Raw genomic sequence first — 20019 nt, forward strand, 5'->3', positions numbered from 1 at the left:
AATCATAAAGTATTAGAATATGAAAGCGCATAGTACGTTAAGGAGAGGTATGCCGTAAGGGTTAGACGTGACAGCAACGATAAGATTACGGCAGTTGAAGATGGTTTAAAATTTAGAAGTATAACTCTTCAATGTATTGGAATATATCGTAATGGATAAATTTTCAATAAGTTTAATCTTATTATCAACAGTAAAGTATGGAGGATAATCTTTTATTAAACAAAGATTCGTTGAAAAAGATAAAGTAGAGGAAGAATCGCTAGACACCAAAGAATCAACGCGTTCTGGCTATCAATTATTTAACGATTAATTATTAACACAGAAACTTTCGACTAAACTCACCCCCAGTTCCCGAAGTTTCTGGCGTTGCTCCTCTTCGTTCGCGTATTCCGTCAACAAATAGGATTTTAGATCCTTCAAAACTGTTTCTTGCCTCTTGTCCAACTTCTTTGGCCTGTTTACTTTCGATCCCGAGTATTGATTGTGTTCCACGATTTCACTTTTTCCATTCGATCTCTCCGAATGTCCTAGATCCTCCCACTCCACCGGCTGCAAGTAAAAAAAAAAAGAGGTAGACTTTGTAGAAATCTTTCAACAGCAAGTGCATTAACTATCGTCAAAATATAATAGGGAAATTCCAATTTCTTTGGCAAAAGAGCTTTGAAATCTGACGTCACTTTTCCGATTCAAAGCTACTTCAAAGGACGTTTTCGAAAGAGGGTCCATTAATATCTCCGGCTTCGATCTCGTTCTAAATCCTTCTTCACGTTTAATTTCTTAAAAACCCTTCTCGCTAAAAGGAGGTAGGAAACTTTCCGCCTGAAACTTGGCGACGAAGCGAAGTGCAATATTCGGCATCCTCGTTATTGATAAAATTTCACTGGTCTACGAAATAAAGGTTGTAGTTACACTGTATTCGTTTGTTGACGAATTAACGTTCTGATCAATGGACAAAAATATAAAGACAATAAAAAGATACAAGTAAGAGCAAGATGTAAAGCTTTATAAATTTGTTGCATTGTCATTGAATGAAAGGAGTCCAATCGATCTCAGTGTTAAAATACAACATATAAAAATTTAATTATCACACTTTAACTTTTGTAAAATTTTGTCGTACAATTATTCGTTTCTAGTGTTTAATCGCAACCTAAGAAGAACGTGTCTACGTTATACAAAGTGACAATTTGGCTCACCTCGTTAGATTCGACGTTTCTTCGTTGAATCGTATCTGTTTCCTCGCTCAAACGATTCACTGGATCATCTGGTGGCACTAGACTCTTCGGCACCTGCGTCTCGTTACTTCCGATCAGGATTTCTTTCTGCGTGCTGAGTTCCTTTTTTACGGTCGGAACACGCTTTGTTTTCATGCGGTTACCCTCGCTGTGGTTAGAGTTCCGTTCCTTTTTGTACTTTAGCAGCTCGGCCACCTGAAATCGCACAAATTACATATTCCCTTTTGGTATTCTTGGGAATATTAGAATAATGGAAAGAAAAAGAGAATAATCATAGACATCGTTCCTCGGTAATGCCGGGAAACGAGATTATTCCCAGAATGTGAATTCCTATGAATTTATGGGAAATTTGAAAATTGCAATTCCTCCCAGTGACGCAGGAGATTCTCGTAAAGAATGGATCGCGTCACCGCTATCGTAATAAATAGAAGCAAAGAGTATTCTGTCTTCAGGTAGAAAATGGAACTTACAGGAAAGTGAGATGTACGACACTATTACCTGCCAACGTTGCCATCGTCCTACCGAAAAAGAACGTACGAGTAGAATTTAAGAAACTATTCGACCCATAACTACCGACTGACACTAGAGAGATGACTGCAGATATTCTAAAATTTTCTTCGAACGCGCGAAAAAGTATTTAGAAAATGCATCGATATCCATTTCAACGTGTATAAATTATTTGAAAAAGAACTATAACGAGAAGAAGATTGTAGCAGCTCCATTTCAAGAATCTCTGAATTCTGTAACTAATAAGAATTCTTATAAATATAAACAAGTAAACCAATTCATCGTTAAAAATATGCATGAAAATGAGATTTTGTATGCATCAAGCTAATACAATTCGATCGAGACCAAGTTTGCCGAAGGTACCATTTTGAGAGCGTAGACGAAAGTTTCGTGAATACCCGGCATTCGCGAATTGTGCAACTGTTTGACTGGATGATTCGATTACCAATATGGAATAATATTATTAATACAGGTTTTCCCCAAGTAAAATTATATCGATTACGAACGTTTAATCGATCGACTTTATTCGATAACCCAACTGAAACTCTAATTTCGTTTCGTTTCGTTTCGACGAGTTTCGAGAGAAATAGAGACGAAAATAGGGAAATAGCGTAAATGCGATAAAAGCGTGGCTGTTGTTGTTGTCGTCGAAAGAAATTGCGCGAAACCTGGTCGGGAAAAGCCGAAGACAGATACCATGACCCTTTTAAAATTTCAAGTGTCCTCTTAAGACGTTACAAATGGCTTTCCAATCGCGAAACAGCTCGGACCTTTGTCGATGCAAAGTACTTTCCGATAGTCGGACGAAACCGGTCCGCCCATACGTCTGCCGATAAACATTAGACGACAGCACGATCGCCGTTGCGCTAGAATCGCGTTCAAATCGAGTCTTTTTTCAACTTATATCGCCTTCTTTTTATCGCTTCTTGTTCGTTTCTTTTCGTTCTATCTCAAGCCGCGTATAAATCGAGTTGTTTTCCGCTTCCTCAATAAATCGAAGCTAAGATCTTGTTAAATCGATCTGTCATTAGAAAACAGCGGAGCTTCATTTATTGAAAAGAAATTGTAGTTTGTTTTCGATACATTGGATTTCTGTTGAATTTCAAATTGAAATGTTCAGGACGCATTGTTGAGGAAGAATCGCGCTTCCGTATACACGAAAGTTTGTCGCATTACGCAAACTGCACGACTTCTCTGTTTCATTTTCACCGAGCATACCGTGACTGTGGAATCGCAGAGCGGAAATTCAACGACCAGGGAGTCGAACGTGTCGAGTAACCGCGTCGAGTAACCGCAGCCAGCAGGATCAAGCACGAACATGGAATCGACGTTATCCTGGCGAATAGCCAGCTTAATCGTAAATAGAGCACGGAAACGAAGTAAGAAATGGGCCGGAGGTAGGTCAGGGTTGGGCCGTCGTCGGGTCAGGGTTTGCCGGGGCAAACCGTTCCAACGAAACAGTGGTCAAGGCTCGGTTACAATGTTTCTGCTGGAACCAGGTCATCGGTACAGCGCGCATGAAACGTCAGCGTCGCGTGGCCGCTCGATCAATTGAAATTCCCCGCTCGGTTACTCTCCGACAGAACGAAAGCTTTCCGATCGCGCTACGCCAGATGGTCCAATCTGCCAGAGCTTGGTGAAATTTCAATATACCCACCGGGATATATACCAATCCACGCGACCTGTATACGAGTGTCAAATTTACTCTGGAAACTCGCGGCTTAATCTGTCGTTTATGTCTGCTCGATTTTATATACCGTATTCTGGAAGCAAAGTCTTGTTAAAAATACATCGCCGTTCGAAACGAATGCTCTTTTCCCTGCGACTGTCTATCCTCGAAAGAGAAACGTTCACTTGAAAATGCTTCGTCTTTTCTTTTTGAAAAAAGCAGCACGATTTTGTCTAGCGAGATAAGCGGACACTTTAGGAGACACGGTTTCTCACAAATGAACATAAAAGAAGAGGCGAAAGGAAAGAAAAATAAGGGAGAGGAAAATACACATACCTCTTGGTCATACTTGTCGATAATTTCGTCGGTGATTGCCTCGTTCGATGCGACATCCTCGTCGGAACTGTTGACGGTGATCACCTCCCGCGAGTCAAAGTTCTTGGAACCGGAGGACGTCCCGTCGACCAACCCAGTGGACGCTGCCGTGGACGCGTTCGAATTCCTAGTGTCGTCCCTCGACATCGCCTCGTGCGACTCGGCTACAGCCTTGAGTTCGTCCTCGTACTCGTCCTCGCCCTCGTAATCCTCCTCCACCTGCTCGGTCTCGGTGCGTTCCACCCGCTCACGCTCGCCTCGCGAGTCAGGGCCAATCGCATCCTCCAGGGTGACGCTCGACACGCTCGCATTTCTTCTTTCAGGGCTGCTTGCAGCCTGAAATGGAGAAACAGGTGGCGTGTTCTGGGTTCTTTTAGCATTTCTTGATAAGTAGCTCGATGTTAACTGACTTTATCGCGAAACGTTGCTAGTAGTTGAAATATTTCTTGGTAAATTTTAAGTTTGATAAGTTTAGGTAAGCTTTGGCAAGTTCTTAAGTTTTAGAATTTTAGAAGAAAAGTGTGTCGAATAAAATTTAATGGATACAATTTTTGGGGAAGGGATAAATATCATTTTATCGGCAATTGTTCTCCCTGTTGATGGTGAGAATAGCTTTTGAAATTGATGGTATATATTTTCTGGAATATTTCGAAAACTATTACAGATAAAGGAATTGTGTCAACAACGGACGAGTTTTGTGTTTTTGAGCGAACAATATTGCGTAAATAATCAATTTGCATATCGGTTCGCTGTTATTGTTACACGTGTGCGATGCGCACCTGATTCTTCGTACGAGATTGACGTCGTACAATACAGCTAAATGAAGTCTACTCTGATACGTTAGTCATATAACCAGTGTCTCATACATCTATAATAACTTTACGCGTACTAAAATGAAATTGCGCGGCACGTTGTATAAAATTGTTACGTTATAACAAAGGATGATAGGTAACTCTGAATTTTCTATACACAGCGTATACGAAACAGCGGACGCCCTATGGAAATTGCGAGTTATTCCAAAATGGAAATAATAATTTTTGTATTTAATTTTATTTCGCTCGTTTAATTGCTCCGTCTTAGCCAGCTACAAATTATTCCATTTTTCCCCGTCCCGCAATGAATGCGCGCAATTTATTTACGCGAAGTGACCATCGCAAATCGTAAATTTCATACGTTGCGCGGCCGCTTTTATCAGGATCTTGACAATCGGTTGCTATTGAAACGCAATTTCAGTTCATATTCTTTTTTTTTTGTTCCCGTTATTTTGCAGATGGACGCGATACATTTGTTTAATGGTAATGGATGTCTATTTATTTATTTGCTCATGGTTTATCGATAAGCCAGAGTCGATTGTACAACCACGTAAAAATTAATGGGAAATCGCGGTGTGAAACGATGCGTTCGATCGTTTTTGTTGCGAGAGAAAAGAAAAACACGAATTTTCAATGAACGACAAGAATGACCGTTTCTCTTTGAACGTTTACAACCTTCGATGCGGTTTTATATACTTGCAACATTTTAGACGCGCCCCGTGCTTTACGAACCTTGTCACCTTACGGTGAAATAGTTATCGATTTCTGGTGTACTTTACGAGTTTCTTCTGGCGCTGCTTACGTGAACGGAGAGCATAAAGTAAAATAGAAAAAGCTCGTTCCCGTCTACCATCGAGGTTAAAATTTACAACCTTCTCCATCGAAAGCTAGACAACTTAACGAGCACGGCATAAAACCGGAATATATCTTTTTCTATCGTAATTAGATGGCTTGACGAAACGACTATATTTCTTATCACGAAAGCGCTCAAATTTAACTTGGTGTACTTTATGGGATTATACCCAAAAAAGGATGCAGGTTGGAACGATAAGAAACGATTTACGATACATTCCGTGCACGTTCTGGGATACGTTGGCTCTCGCAGTTTCATCGGTTAGAATCTATCTGGTCGAGACACAAACAAGAAGTCATGCGCGTTCATCCAGATGGGGAAACAACGACAATGAGATTTTTTTCGCTCTTACTTCTGCGGTTTGCAACGATGTCTTCTTCTGTGGATTGTTCCCGGTATCTGTAACAAAAAGCAAAACACGATTGGTTAGTGTCGTGATTCGATGTTAACCATGAAATATTGAAGAATTTAAGTTTCGAACGTGTTTCAAAATGTAGATAATAAGATTCTTGGACAATTGCAACCAGGATTCTAACGTGGATGTTAAACATTAAAGCCAAAAGCAAGAGGCAGAAGTGGAAAGAGAAAAATACAAAGAGGTGCGGAAAAAACTGTGAAAGAATTGGAATAAAACGAAGGAAGGCCGGGCAGAGGTGGTGGTAGTAGTGGTTGGAGAAACGTGACACACAGTGTGAACGAAAAGAGTTCGTGAATGCGACAAGGGAGAATCGTATAGAGAAAAATAGCGAAGGCTCGAGTTTTGGAGGAAAAATTTGCTTTCAAAAGCAGCAAAAAAGAAATTCTTTTTTTTCAAGCTCGTGAAAGTAACTCTTTTTCCCGAATATGGAAGCAACCCATTCTCTAGATTCATCTGCCGACATAATTGAGTCTGGGAATATTAGAGGGGTTCGTTTTCGTTTCTCGTGACGAATCCATATGATTTTTCTCCCGGAGGATTTTCAGCCTGGTCGCTTTCAACTAAATTCGAAACTTTAATTATCTGTTTGCACTTAGTTTCAACAATCCGGTTTCCTTTTCAAAATTTTCGACACCATACCGCTTTCATTACATCCCTTGTTCTCTGTTTCTGTTCAGTCGTTACGGAGACATTGTGAACTTTGCATGGCCAAGGATTGAATTTCGAGAACGGACGGACTTTGGCCAAACACCGGCAGTCACTTGCAGCCATTTAAATAGCCCGATTGCTAAGTACACGGTTAACTATGTGTTTGTTTAACGTAATTACGCCTCGAGACCAAGTTTACCGAACCACGTCCGAGAAGATCCAGCCGCGAGAAATTCGTAAACCGACGACTGTGCGCCTACATTCTCATTCGATCGTCATCTCCACGGACTCGTTTAAATCGTGAACCTCGACTGAATAACAGAGAGTTTCGATGAGATTGATCTACGGATAACTTGGTCTTCAGGAGTGAAACGCTAGGTAACTGGTTAATGTAAAGAAGCTTCCGAAAGAGGAATAGACATTAGGAGGAAATTTACGGTTTATCGAACGAATTTTCTGCGAATGTCATCCACGTTTCTCTTTTGGATTACATTTGAAAAATACACGGTGACTGTGGATTCCTGACGTATCATATATCTTTTGGAATATTCATCGAAATATGCAATTGTGGAATTTTTAAGCTCGTCACGCGACTACGGGAATGTTGAATTGAATTTCTCACGCGACCCACCGGTGCACGATCAATGGATTTCCGTACGGTCTTAATTTCTATAAGCCAGGTTCGCCATCTATTTAAAATTGATTCTAGATGAATCTTTCAGAATAATATCGACACGAGGTACAGCATAAATTTATCATTCGGTACGCTCCTTGTCTCGTATTTGGGCATTCTAGAACCCCATTTTGGTTAATTTAATTATTCGAGAACCACAACCCATTTCGGTTACGTTATAGCCACGAGATAATAGGTTACGACTCAAAATCAATTCAAACAACGTACGAGACAACGTTGGAAGATAAAATTCAAATGTTCCTTCGCCAACTCTAGTACGCTGTCTTCTTTTAGCACTCCTTGAGTCGTTAGTGCAGCCAAATAGGTGAATTTTCAGTTTCTTTTGAAAACACTTTGATAAAGCGACACGTTCTCCTTTTTTCTTTTTTTTTTTGTAATAAGTATTCACTCAGTTTTTTAACGGAGGCCATCGATGGATATGTCTAGCATTTGATGAATGGCTCATAACAAATCGATCCCTGTCCATTTTCGTCCTCTATTTTTTTAGGTAAACGAAAGAATACCTTAGCATCTTTAATTTCTTTTAGTTGAATGCGTTTGAACAGTTTTGTCGAAATATTCGTCATTCACAATTGAAATTGAACGGTGTTGTTCGATCATTTTACAAACAAATCAATCGTAGGTGTATCCTCTAAAAGGAATCACAGAGTACATGGAAGTCCCTAACCTGTTTGTTCCATGATTGCGAGTGTTGTGTGCAAGTGGGAAGATTTTACCCCCAAGAGCCCTGTGACAAGCACAGTCATTGATTGAGCGACGGAGCTTGTAGTTAGAGCATAATGGAGGCAAGCAAGGTGACAAAGGCGCCGGAGAGAATCCGGCAAGGGCTGTAATTGTCCTGCCCTGGTTTTAATCACGATCTCCCAATGGGGAACAACATCGATTAAATGTTTTAATCACACGCTAACGAGCAAGTGAAACGAGATAACGGATGGTTCCGTGTTGCATCGTGTAATAATTTACCGCGAATCGATGTTTGCGCACCGAAAAATTTCTATGCATCGGTAACTGTAACCGAGGACGGAATTAATCACTTTTCTATTGCCAATAACATATGGGGGCGGGTAGCCCTTTTGCGGTAAATGAAAAACTCTAGTTTAAACAATTTTTACTACGTGACGATGCAATATATTTCTCTTGATTTTTTTTTTTTTTTTTTTTTTGGGACAGGAAACAACACCCTATCCTAGTAAAATTTGTAACTTTTCGCTATTTTATGGATTTTAGTGGAATATTCCGAGAGAATATAAATATCGTTTTGTTTGTGAGAAATCGTGGGAAACGAAATGGAAGGAACTCGGGAGGAAAATTCGAACATTAAAAAGTTTATACGTATAGTAAAATTGGTAAATTTCCGTAGAGATTCGAATTGCAGATCTTTGATTTCGAAAGCTAAGACTGCTTTTATTACGTGTGGTTTACATTCATATATGATAGTGTAACATAAAACTTAACTGATGTACAACTTATAATACATGCAGCTTTGCGGATGATTTTTGTATGGTATCACTTTGGTAGAGATACAACGCCGATAATACAGTTAACGAAACAATGAATTAGTTTCGTCGGCGTATAATTTTGCGATTAAACTGTTAATCTTGTTAATCGACATGTATACAAGCAAATGCGCATCGACCGCAATAAATCCTCTCTTTTTAACGCGTAAAACCGTACGCAAATAATGCATGTTTACTCGAAGCCAAAATACGATCTGCAGTGCTGAAAAAGGCGAATAATTTAACGTCCTATGATACTTGTTCTACCTAAACATCCTCTACTTGTTGACTCGAGGTCCATTATCATTAAAATAACTCTGAAATTGTCCCAACACTAATTATTCAATAGATTCGATTTTCCTATAGTTTACCACAATCTGTACGAATAAAAGATATTCCGAAAAAGTAAAAAAAAAAAAAAAAGGAAGAATATACACAAAGAATTCTATAAACGCGAAGAAGAACTAAGGAGAAGGACAGGATTTAACAAATTAATCAGTTAAATAATTGATCGAACAAATAATAACCAACCTCAGACTTTTAAACAGAAATGCGCATAAAGTTGCATAATACATCGACACGTGTTTCATAAGACCATTTGTTAGCATACAGCGTTGTGGGAAATGGAAATGGAAATGGAAATGGGAACCGCAGAAATCGCAAAATCAGAAGTTAGACGAGTAGAAAGCCCGCGTTGATTATTACGATCGGTTGAACGCAGCGATTCGGTGGATTTGCAGTCGCAGCTGATTCCGAGGGGGCGGCGATTTTTCAAACGCGGGCTGACATTACGCGTCGGCCGACGACGTAATATCGTATCGCAGACCCCACGGGGAACGTCGATATTTCTATCGTCGGTTATTTCCCGGGCCCGTTTATGAGTTCCGACCGAGGATAAAAAGGAGGCTTCCCTCTTTATTGCCGTGTTTTTCGCGGTGTCGCCGCCGCGCCGCGTACGGTGTCCACCCCCGTCTCGCACAAAAAAGCTTTCATAAAGGTTCGTTCGACGCGTTTATAACGATACTACCAACGAGAACGAAACCGTCGTTGGACGAATTGCCGAAACGTGCTGGCGATATAATTTTTAAAGGTAATAAAATGGATCTGGTCGAAGAATGTTTCTACCATTTTCCTGCCCGTAATAACGAAACGGCGCTTGATTATGGACGGCACAATGAGACAAAAGAAGAGGAAGGAAAAATCGGTCTCGCAGTTACGTCGCGTTTGAATTTCAAGTTGACAGGAAATTAGATATATCTATGGTTCCCCTTTTCCGTGTAGCGCGCACAGGTTATCGGTATTTTCGTCTTTGAAAGCGAACCAGGAATTTGATTTCTTTTAGACGGATCGACTCTTGTGAATGAGCCCTTTCCGAGCGATGAAAAAAGCCGGCAGAATAACCAGAGCGAGGGAGGATGTCAATTGCTCGTGCCAGCGGCTCGATCAGGTATTAATATCGACGCGATCCGCCCGATTGCACTTGAGTGGCTTGCTAATTGTAAGTCCGTCCTGAATTCCTACCACTGGCAAAGAATCGGTGATTTATTACGCTGAACCCGGAAGATCTCGTTGTGGATTCAGCAGGTTAATTGAAACGCAAACAAAACAAATAAAAATCTGAACGGTAGCCTCTGCTTTTGACGTGTTTATCTTATGCTAATGGAAATATCGCAATTGTTCTATTCGTAGCTCGGCAAACAGATATTCTTTCGATTCTATGGCATATGTTTCCTATATCTTTTCATCAAGTCGAAAGTCAACGTCACGTTACAACACTATTCTTCTATCTTTCTTTCTTTCTTTCCACGTTCCGTGACATTTGAAAGAAATGGGGTAAAAAAAATTTACGGTGTCAATGAAGCGAACGTTCTCGCTCACCGTTCTCGATGGCGTAAATAATCATTTTCATCCTAAGCCATAGTGTGTAACGAAGCCACGACAGGAAATGTAAAAGACTTATCGGGTCGAATATTGGCCGGTGCGCATCGTGGTCCCGGTTTTCCGATACTTCATTCTCTAATCCCTGGTACAGCCTTCTTTCTCTTTCTCTCTCTCTCTCTCTTTCTCTTTTACTCTCTTGCAGCCACCCTCTTTCTATTTCCCTCGTTCCGTTACTTTTTACCGTTTTCAAGCTACCAGTTGGCCACGGAACGCGCAATCTGCTGCCAGTCTAGCAGCCTAGCTGCATCCGTTGAAAGGAAATCCACGTGGCTGGTGATCGATGAATACACGCGCTAGCCCCGAGAGAAGCTCGGATTAAACGAACTTGGAAACGCGATGCGATGTTTACGCGCGACTTTCGAATCAGCGGCTTTTGCGATTCACTTCGGAACTGGTTGTTTGCCCTTTCGATCTTCGATTAACGTGTCTTTAGATTCTAGACTGATGTACTGTCTGTACAGACAAAGTCGAATCGAATGTTGGTACAGGTATTTGCAATTGGATTATTCGTAAGAAATCTTGGCAACATTGAGGATGTTTACGCAAATTAATCTTTCTATGAATGCAATAAAGAAATGTGATCTATATAGAGATTCGTTTCTTCTTCCAAGTACCGCAACATCTTACTTTCGATTTTTGTATATTTCGTATCAGGCGTGGAAATTAATACTGTGTTCTCTATACGTAGATTCGATTTATCTGTATCGATTTTACACCAGTCATAATTTATTCGAACAATAGGAAATTATTTTCAGCAGTTTCTCGGTTAGAAGGATCAAAATTATCATATTTATAATTTTGCAATGGGAAAGCACCAACGAATTACCGAATTGATTGACTTGATTGGTTGACAGTGATTTTCGTACAAATGCATAGACCTTAGCAGTGTAGTTAAATTTCACTGTTTTGATTTCATTGTTTGCCATAATCAACAGATTATTGGCATACATGAGAATTCGAGTGAATGGCGGGCGATAGAGGATCGAGAATGCGCATACTACGTTTAAAGTATCAATAGCGACTGAAGAGAGATTCCTAGAATGAACTGCGGATCGACATACATAGAACTATGTACGCAGAGATTTGCCACGTGTTGACTGCAGTATAATTGAGAAAGTGGGAAGCCTTAAAAGGCTCGCACGAGAATTTAGACGGAGAATTTAGGGAATAGGGAATTATTCTCAGGATTAATATTACTATTATTTTATTTCTATTTTATTCTTAAACATATAGTTTCGTTCAGTTCTATTTTATGCGTAATGTATAAAAACCTACTTACGATGTAAAATTCTGACATCATAAACATGCCAAGATTGGTTGGTATTTCGATATTTGAAATACGAAATTCCTAAGAGAACATCGATATCCTGTCTGAAACAGCGATCCCACGTTTCATTAGCGTAGCTCCTATGTATCAACATGCAGAATGCATTTACTCTGCATCTGCTAACAATATGCTATTAATGCTGTTGAATTCCTGATTTCTGATTGTCGTGTATTCTTTCCCGACATCATCGTATCACGAATTAACGTCGCTCGGACAAATTTTCCAGTTGCAATTGCGAGACCCTCAGTTAAAATTTAAGCGACTCGACGAGGAAACCTGTTATCCTCTCACGGTGGAGATCGAAGCGCGACCACGAAATGGACCAAGCTGCTTGTAACCCATATCGATTCGAGACGTGTGTCAATATCGATTGAATCTATAATCCTTCACAGAGGGATTAATACGAGGGTCCTTGAAGTGATGTCAAGGGTGTAGGATTGCGTGTCCGGTTATCGATCGGTCTAATCAGACCGTGTCAGACAAATCATCTTGACATTTGATCCTTCGTGCGGATGTACATGACAAATCGTGAAATTCCGACAACGGAATTTCGAGAAACATCGGTTTCTTTTTAGTCTCTTAAGGAAAGAAAAGTTGTTGGAATCATTGTGTGATTCTATGATATAGCTATTTAATTGCATTTGTAAATAAAGATAAAAGCAGGGCGAGTTATAATGGAAATATTATGTTAAAAATATAACATCCTATATTATAGGTTTTTAAATTTAAGTTATTCAAACAATGTTGAGTAATTCTTGAAATCGTTCGAATCATCAGGACTAACGTGTACGAGATTAAATATACACTGGACAACGAGTAAAGTCGTAATCATTAAGAGCGAAAGCGTAGAATAAAATAGCATTAGTCTCGTTGCGGGAAATTCCGAGTGTTTGCAATGAAAATATTAAAACATCCAAGGTATTTTGACGCGTATTGGTTTAGCTCGTCATTTCCAGTTGTTTCGTCGACGACGAACTCGATGTTTTTTCTGTGACGTGCAAACACGTTTACCGAGATCTGTCTCTTTTTCATATCTTGTCAAACTCCTCGACTTTATCTTTGATCTTTGCCTTATAACTTTGTTTCTTCTCAAAGAAACATTTACCAAGTTACGGTAACTGTTTATTTAAATAATTTCAGTGGTTCCTGGAGGACGTAGAAAATTTTTGATGTAATAGGGATGGTTTGATAGAGAAAGGAGAAAGTTGATCACTCTCTGATCCATCTGTTACAGTTACTCGTATTTTTGTTAAACTCTACTCACTTCTGCGTAACTTACTGCTGTTTTAATGTATGCAAGTATCTTGTAATTAGATCATATGAATAATTATGCAAATTTATATTTTTACAGGCGCAACTAAGGGAATAAAATTTAAATAGAAATTTACCTGTTAAAACCATAACGAGTATTATACTTTAGATATCCTATATTATACGCATTCTGCACATTTTTCCAGCTTCTTTTTGACATAAATGAATAAAAATCTGCAGTCTATTATCCGCAATTCGCATTTATCGTCGTAAAACAAAATTGTCGGTTAATGAGCAATTTCAATGCCATATTTAGTAGTACAAATGGCTCGAGAAACGTCAATAAACGATTATATGTAATTAGAGACGCTGGCAGGCAATGCAAATCCGAAGTGATTCCAGGGAAGCATTAAATCCGCTTACAATTGGACTAATTAAATTTCATTCGAACCGGGACTCAAAGCGTCTTACTTGCAGTACGATCGAAAGTCAACTGTTCGGAAGGATAATTCGTTGGGACTCTGAGTGTAGCTGGTTCCAATTGTTTCTACGATCGATGACTAATCGACGGATTAACGACAGAATTGCAGCGAAGGATCGTTTCTGCTCGAGATGATCGTCCGGAAGCTGGCCTGCATACTTCCATAAAACGGTGTGCCTTCCTTCGAAGCTTTTGTTGCCGCGCCGGTCCGTCCTCTATGCATTGCAAATTAACCTTGATCCGGTCGAAAGCTGCTGTATTCATCGATACCAATCTTCTCCGCGTTTTCTTCCATAATCCTGTTCTGTTTTCCTCGTAAAAACTCGTTCGTAGACCTCTTCTTCGTTATTTTTCCGATCTTTGAACTCTTTTTCGTTTTCTTGTTTCAATCTTTAATGGCTCACAATCGTATTCGAACGCTTTTGAAAACTTTTTATGAATCTACCGTACGCGCTATACAACGATTGAAGTTATAAAACAGTTTGAAATTTCAGTACGACGAGAACTGGCTATGGCGGTTATATTTGTAAAGTTTGGGACAAATCTGAAAATTACTTATATAGGTGTTACATGATATTCAGCGCAGGTACATATTTTATAGAGTTCATAATAATTGTTCATTGCCATTTACCAAGGGATGGAATGATTTCCTCACAACATATATTTAAAGTATTCCAATATATTTAAAGTGACTGCCGTATGCCTGTTCGTTCGACTTATGACACCTTGCTCCACTTTTACGCAAAAGCCCGCAAACAGTTTCCCTCTTTATACTGTGCTCTGTATCCTATGCCCTTTTATATTGTACACTCCTTCTCTTTTGTGCGAGAAAACCCTCTTAGTGTCGGAATTTCCGAGAGAAACGTGATCGGCTCTTTACGCCTGATCGCGACAATCTCGACATTCGTGCAAATTCTTACAGGTAGAATCATTTAACATTTATTTGATGTTGAAAATGGCAGTCGAATGATTATTTTGCATATGAATTTTTTTCTAAATATAGATTTACAGCGAAGGAAATTTTCCGAATACATCACCACAGCTGTGTCACATTACGATGTTGATGAAATGTCCAAATGTTTCGCATAACATACTTGATATATACATGAAAGATTACTATGGTAAACATCGAAATAAGTTTCTCGCGAGTCACTGTGTACGTACTTAGAAAGATGCAAACGTTCGGTGGATAATACTAAATCGCAAAGACTAAAGTTACAGAAGTTTGGTGGCGGTGTTTCTCGCGGGTGGAATAAATTCCTATTGCTTCCGGAGGGATCAGTGAAAGGAATCCGAGGATTCACGGGTTTCCGGAAACCGTGTAGCTTGTATATCGTTTCCAAAAACGGTTTTACGAGTAATATCGCGCAAGAACTGGCTTTCAAAACATCTACGATCTGGATTCACCTATAAACCGAGCAAAGCTATGCTGATCCGTTCACCAGTCTGCATCATTTGTACCGTTTACGTGTTCTCAAATCGTTGATGTCCTCGCAAAGAAAGTTTCTCGGTTTCTTCCGTTTTATTGGATCAGTGCATGCGAAATATATTTTTCAAATAAAACACTTTAACCACGTGTAGGAAAACTTGTCAAGTCTATGCTTGTTGACTTTTAACTTTGATATCAGTTTGTTGGTTAAGATAGTTGAAAGGAGAACAGATTGAAAGATATAAGCCTCCTAAAAATAGGTGATACATCTATAAAAAGCTTTTAAACAAATAAAAATATATCATAAATAATTGACATATGTTCCGTAGGTTCCAAAATACATACACAATTCTGCGATCAATTAAAAAGAACAGTTTTAATATCACGAAATGAAACCGATCGATAGCGTGTTAAATCTTAAAATTACTTATCATATTCTTCCTCTGTTGTCTTCGTATGCATCAACTTCCAGTCAAATTTCTATCAGATTACGCTCTATTTATTTTTCCGGCTTATTTAGCATGTATTTACAGTTTGTCTGTATTTACATCTGACTTGTGCGTGTACATTATGGATCAGTATAAAGGAGGAAATGCTATAAAGGGTTTACGAATTTGTTCTGACTCGTTGGATTATTTTGAAGCACTCGTTATATCTGGCCAGGTCTTGGCATACGATTGCGCATTAATGATTTTGTCGGTAAGTCATAAATCAATCAATATATTTGAAGCCCTGTTTATCCTCTAACTGCGGAATGCGAATACGTAAAATTTTACAGATTATTAATTAGACAGGTAAAAGCTGGTGAATTTCAGCTAAAGATCAGGCATACAGATCGTACACTTATCGGAATATCGATTCTAGGTCTCGCGATAATTACAACGCCCTCAATTACAGCGTGATCGAGGATTTTCTACCCTCGACCTCCTTCCACTAGAGATTCGAACAGGAAATGAAAATTTCGTCGTAAAAATTTCATTTCTCGCCTAAAATTCCCATTGGCTAATGGAGTTACGAAAAGTTTCGTGAGTCGATTTTAAAAGTAGTTTGACTACGGTTGAAGATAGAAAAAAGTTTTATCAATCGAGAACACTGGTTCTTTGGAATATAACGAACGACTAACTCTTTGGAATAGTTAAACTAAAGGGTAATATGATAATTCGTTTAATTATTAATCAGTTAACGAAATTTCTGCAGATATAGGGATAGTAGTTGTTGTTCCTCAGCACTGAATCTGACGTCGTTCTTGTTTCACTTTCAGGGCGTCAAGAATTATTATTAGCATATAGGAATTTCGTATTCATGACATCAAAATATTCAAACACCTATATAGATTCTTACGAGAGTATCTGCGCTATATACGTTATTCTATATATGTTCTTCAGATGTTTCATTCAACTAGATGCAGACCCTTGGATATTGGCGTAGCAGAGGCCAGGTGAAATTTTCAACGTAGTAACAGACACTAGGTCAAACGTTTGAGAAAATTATCTCGAATGAAGATTGCTCTGGCGGTAAATGTCAGAGGGCCACCGCGATTGAAAACTTTTCTTCCCCCGAAGATTGAATTTTCTTGTTCCTAAAATACTCCCTACGCTAATGAGAATTTAAATTAACAGTGTGTCCACGCAACCTTCGAAGTTCGAAACCCTTGTCCAAAGAACTTTAGATTACGCCACAAAGCATGTCGCGCGATATTGCTTGCTGAGCTACTAGAAGTGATAGTTGTAAATAAAATCCACGTCGGCCCGGCCAGTTAAGAAACGCAATCAAGCGGTGCTTTCACGTCTCGTTTTTCTTCTCCCTTTGTTAATTTCTCATAGCTGGTTGACCACAGGGTTGCAATTCTACCGTAGAAACAACCAGTTCACACAGCACGAGGGCGTGGAACTTTTATGGAAGGGTTTTGTGGTAATGTTGATTTACGTGTTTCTCTTTCTGGGTTTGAGTTTTCTACCGCAAAAGCAGTTTCCTGGGATGTTAGATACATGTACACACGTAGAGGGAACTCGACGGATTAGCTTGGGACGAAGATAGGAATTTTTGTCGAATTAATTTTAATTGAGATCGGATATCAAGCAGAATAGTAAAGTGACTTTAGTGCACGGAAGATTTTTTCGTTTTCCCTTAGAGTGTAAATGAAGTTTGTCTCTCGAGTGGTTAAATAAAAGACCGACTAACTTTGCCTTCGATTAAATTCTGGTTCCTGAGCAATGTACTTTTGAAGAACGCCGGAAGATTAATATTGATTCTCGGTTCCACGTGCCGGATACCGATGGAGCCTGAACCGCGAGCTCAAATCAAGTTAACGGAAATCCGTTTAAGAGAAACTTTTTAAGCGACTTCCTCCAGATTTATCTCGAAACTTTCCAACCAGAACTTTCACCTTCTACCCTTTTCACCTATCGATGCTTCGCGTCCGAGTTATTTCTAGACAATACGTCGATTCTACAAATTTTTATTTACGATTGACCAAAAATAGTTATCGTACCGTCCACCTTGCATTGCGTTTCGACATCAAAATTCATTGTTATTCATTCTTCTTCTCGAGACGATTGAACTTGTAGAAGCAAGTTATTTGTTTCTTAAAAGTCGAATGTTAATTGTACGTTTACGAAATTAACGGATTGACAAGAAGTTGATCAATTTAATTTCCGAGAAGCTTCACACATCTTAGGGCCATTACAGAGGATATTTTAGACGACTGAAAATGTTTTTTCGAATACTTTATAATTCCCAGTATCGTACAACTATAGAAACGCTACAACCTCAACCCCGATAGCTAGACAATATTCTATCAAAGTGGAATAAATTTCACCGAAGACGGTTTCGGCTATTTGTCTGATCCGTCAATGGTAATTCGCCTTGTAGATCCGCCGGTAACACGGTCGTCGATCGTCGGTGACGAGAATTAATTGAACGTAGGAAGAGATTCGGTTCCATGATGACATCGACGACAAGGTTGCATCGTTGTACCATCGAATTCGGATACTCGTTCGATCCTGTATCGTCCAATACCCACGAACACGATCGCGTCGATACATCTTTGTCTCGATGTTCTCTCGAAGAAGCGTGCATCTGTTCGATACGCGAAAGATACGACCAAGGAACGGATAATCTTTGTCATTGGCAAAGACTATAGTTTGTGAGCGATCAAGGGACCGGAGATTGGGCCTCTCTGCCTTCGCGTGATAGGCTTCGTAATTCGTTTTGCATCCTAAGAAGCGTAATGGGTGGCGGAATCGATACGGCTGCCGTGTTTCTCCGGCCCTCGGAACTTTCATACGCGACTCGAGGATTTGCATGATGAAAGTGCTCCTCGTAAGGTAATTTTTTTCTCAGCGTTATCGGCGTATTATCGAGCGAAGACTATTTTTTTCAAGGAGGGTGTCGAGCAATTTCTATCGAGTAAATTTATCAGAGTAACGCGATGGAAGGAGAAATTCTTATGAGTATGTTAAGCAATGCTCTCGTTTGGTGTAGGAGAAACTTCGTCGTGGTAAAACGATTCGGTTATCGGTGCATTATCGAGCGAAGATCGCTTTTTTCAAGGAGAATGTCGACCAATTTCTATCGAGTTTTATCAGAGTAACGCGATGGAAAAGCGATTCTTATGGCTACGTTAAGATGCAATTTCGTTTACTGTATGAGTGAATCTTTTTGAAATATTGCAGAGTACCGGTTGACCGGTGTTTATGGGATCGAATCTCTGGCCGATTAATTGGAGGATATATATCAATTTTCATTTATCGATCGATAATGCAAAAATACACGTAGTGATACATCTGTAGTATATGTCGAATGTTCATGCGACGTGCTAATGAGTTTTCTGCTAGATAATTATTTTCGTTTCAACGAAAATGTCAAAGTGGCATCGGATAACCGGAAGTGTATTGTTAAAGCGATTTGCTTGAAGGATAACATAAGAGTAGAAGCAGTTGTTAGAGAGCATGAACACGCTGCCCGACAGAAATAAAGGAAACTGCAGAGTCGAAGACGCGTGTCGGAATTCTGGACTCGTCGTCGATCTCTTCGCCAGCCAAGCATCCATTGTCTCGGTCGAATAGGATCACCGAGGCTTTGCTCGTCTCAGAGATGAACTTCGAATTCTCTTCGTAGAGACGAGCTTGGTAAAATCCTCGTGACCTCGGAGCCGCGGATACGTATTAAATCCCACCACCACATCGGCTCCATCGAGGATCGTTGAACGACGAATTAATGGAACGGAATAGTGCTCGAAGATATTCGGAATAGAAGCTAATCAAAGGATAGCAGAAAAACTAAATATTGGAACGATACGTAGAGAATTCCTGGAAAATTGATCGTTTCGAAAATACCTCGCTTGAAGTTAAGCTTAAATAAAGATCCCTGTGATCCTCGGTGCTGCGTAGTTATTCAAATATCGTTATTAGAGTCGAGTTTAATTTAATATCGACGCCCGGGCTTCTCGCTCTGGCCCGTTTACTTTCGAATTAAATTAAACAACGGAATATTCGAAGCTGCAATAATATTCCCGTCAAAGGAAGAATGTTGTTTTTCCAAAAACGAAAATATCAAGAGTGCATTTTGCGATTAATTTTCGAGGAAAAACTATTAAAAGATATAAACACGAAAAGATGGGACACATCCGTGCAGAAATATTAGGAAAGCTGCTGGTTTCGAAACGCGATGATTAATCCAAAATATCGACATGAGGGGTCAATGATCCTTATAAATATTAGTTTTCTATACATTTTAATTTATGGAGATGCGAACGACTGATATATTAGAAGCAAATATTTGTTCAAACCACCTGAATGAATTAGGGTAATTAATATTATTCTAATAATTATCTGTCAACCCCTTAATATAAATTTTATCGAAAAGATATAGGCTAACTTGAGGAT

At 39.4% G+C, this 20019-nt stretch overlaps 1 protein-coding gene across 3 annotated transcripts in view; it reads right to left on the reverse strand.

Moving 5' to 3' along the window:
• LOC100648318 overlaps positions 1-20019 on the reverse strand; it is a 167483-nt gene that overhangs the window by 17842 nt on the left and 129622 nt on the right. For all 3 annotated transcript variants that reach the window (XM_012308597.3, XM_012308596.3, XM_003395488.4), the window contains 4 exons: positions 5801-5847; positions 3745-4119; positions 1194-1427; positions 343-549 (listed from right to left, as the gene is read on the reverse strand). In XM_012308597.3, coding sequence (XP_012163987.2) covers positions 343-549; positions 1194-1427; positions 3745-4119; positions 5801-5847 — 863 coding nt within the window. The remainder of the gene's footprint in view (positions 1-342; positions 550-1193; positions 1428-3744; positions 4120-5800; positions 5848-20019) is intronic.

Source organism: Bombus terrestris, chromosome 5, assembly GCF_910591885.1.
Source record: "Bombus terrestris chromosome 5, iyBomTerr1.2, whole genome shotgun sequence".
NCBI lineage: Eukaryota > Metazoa > Arthropoda > Insecta > Hymenoptera > Apidae > Bombus > Bombus terrestris.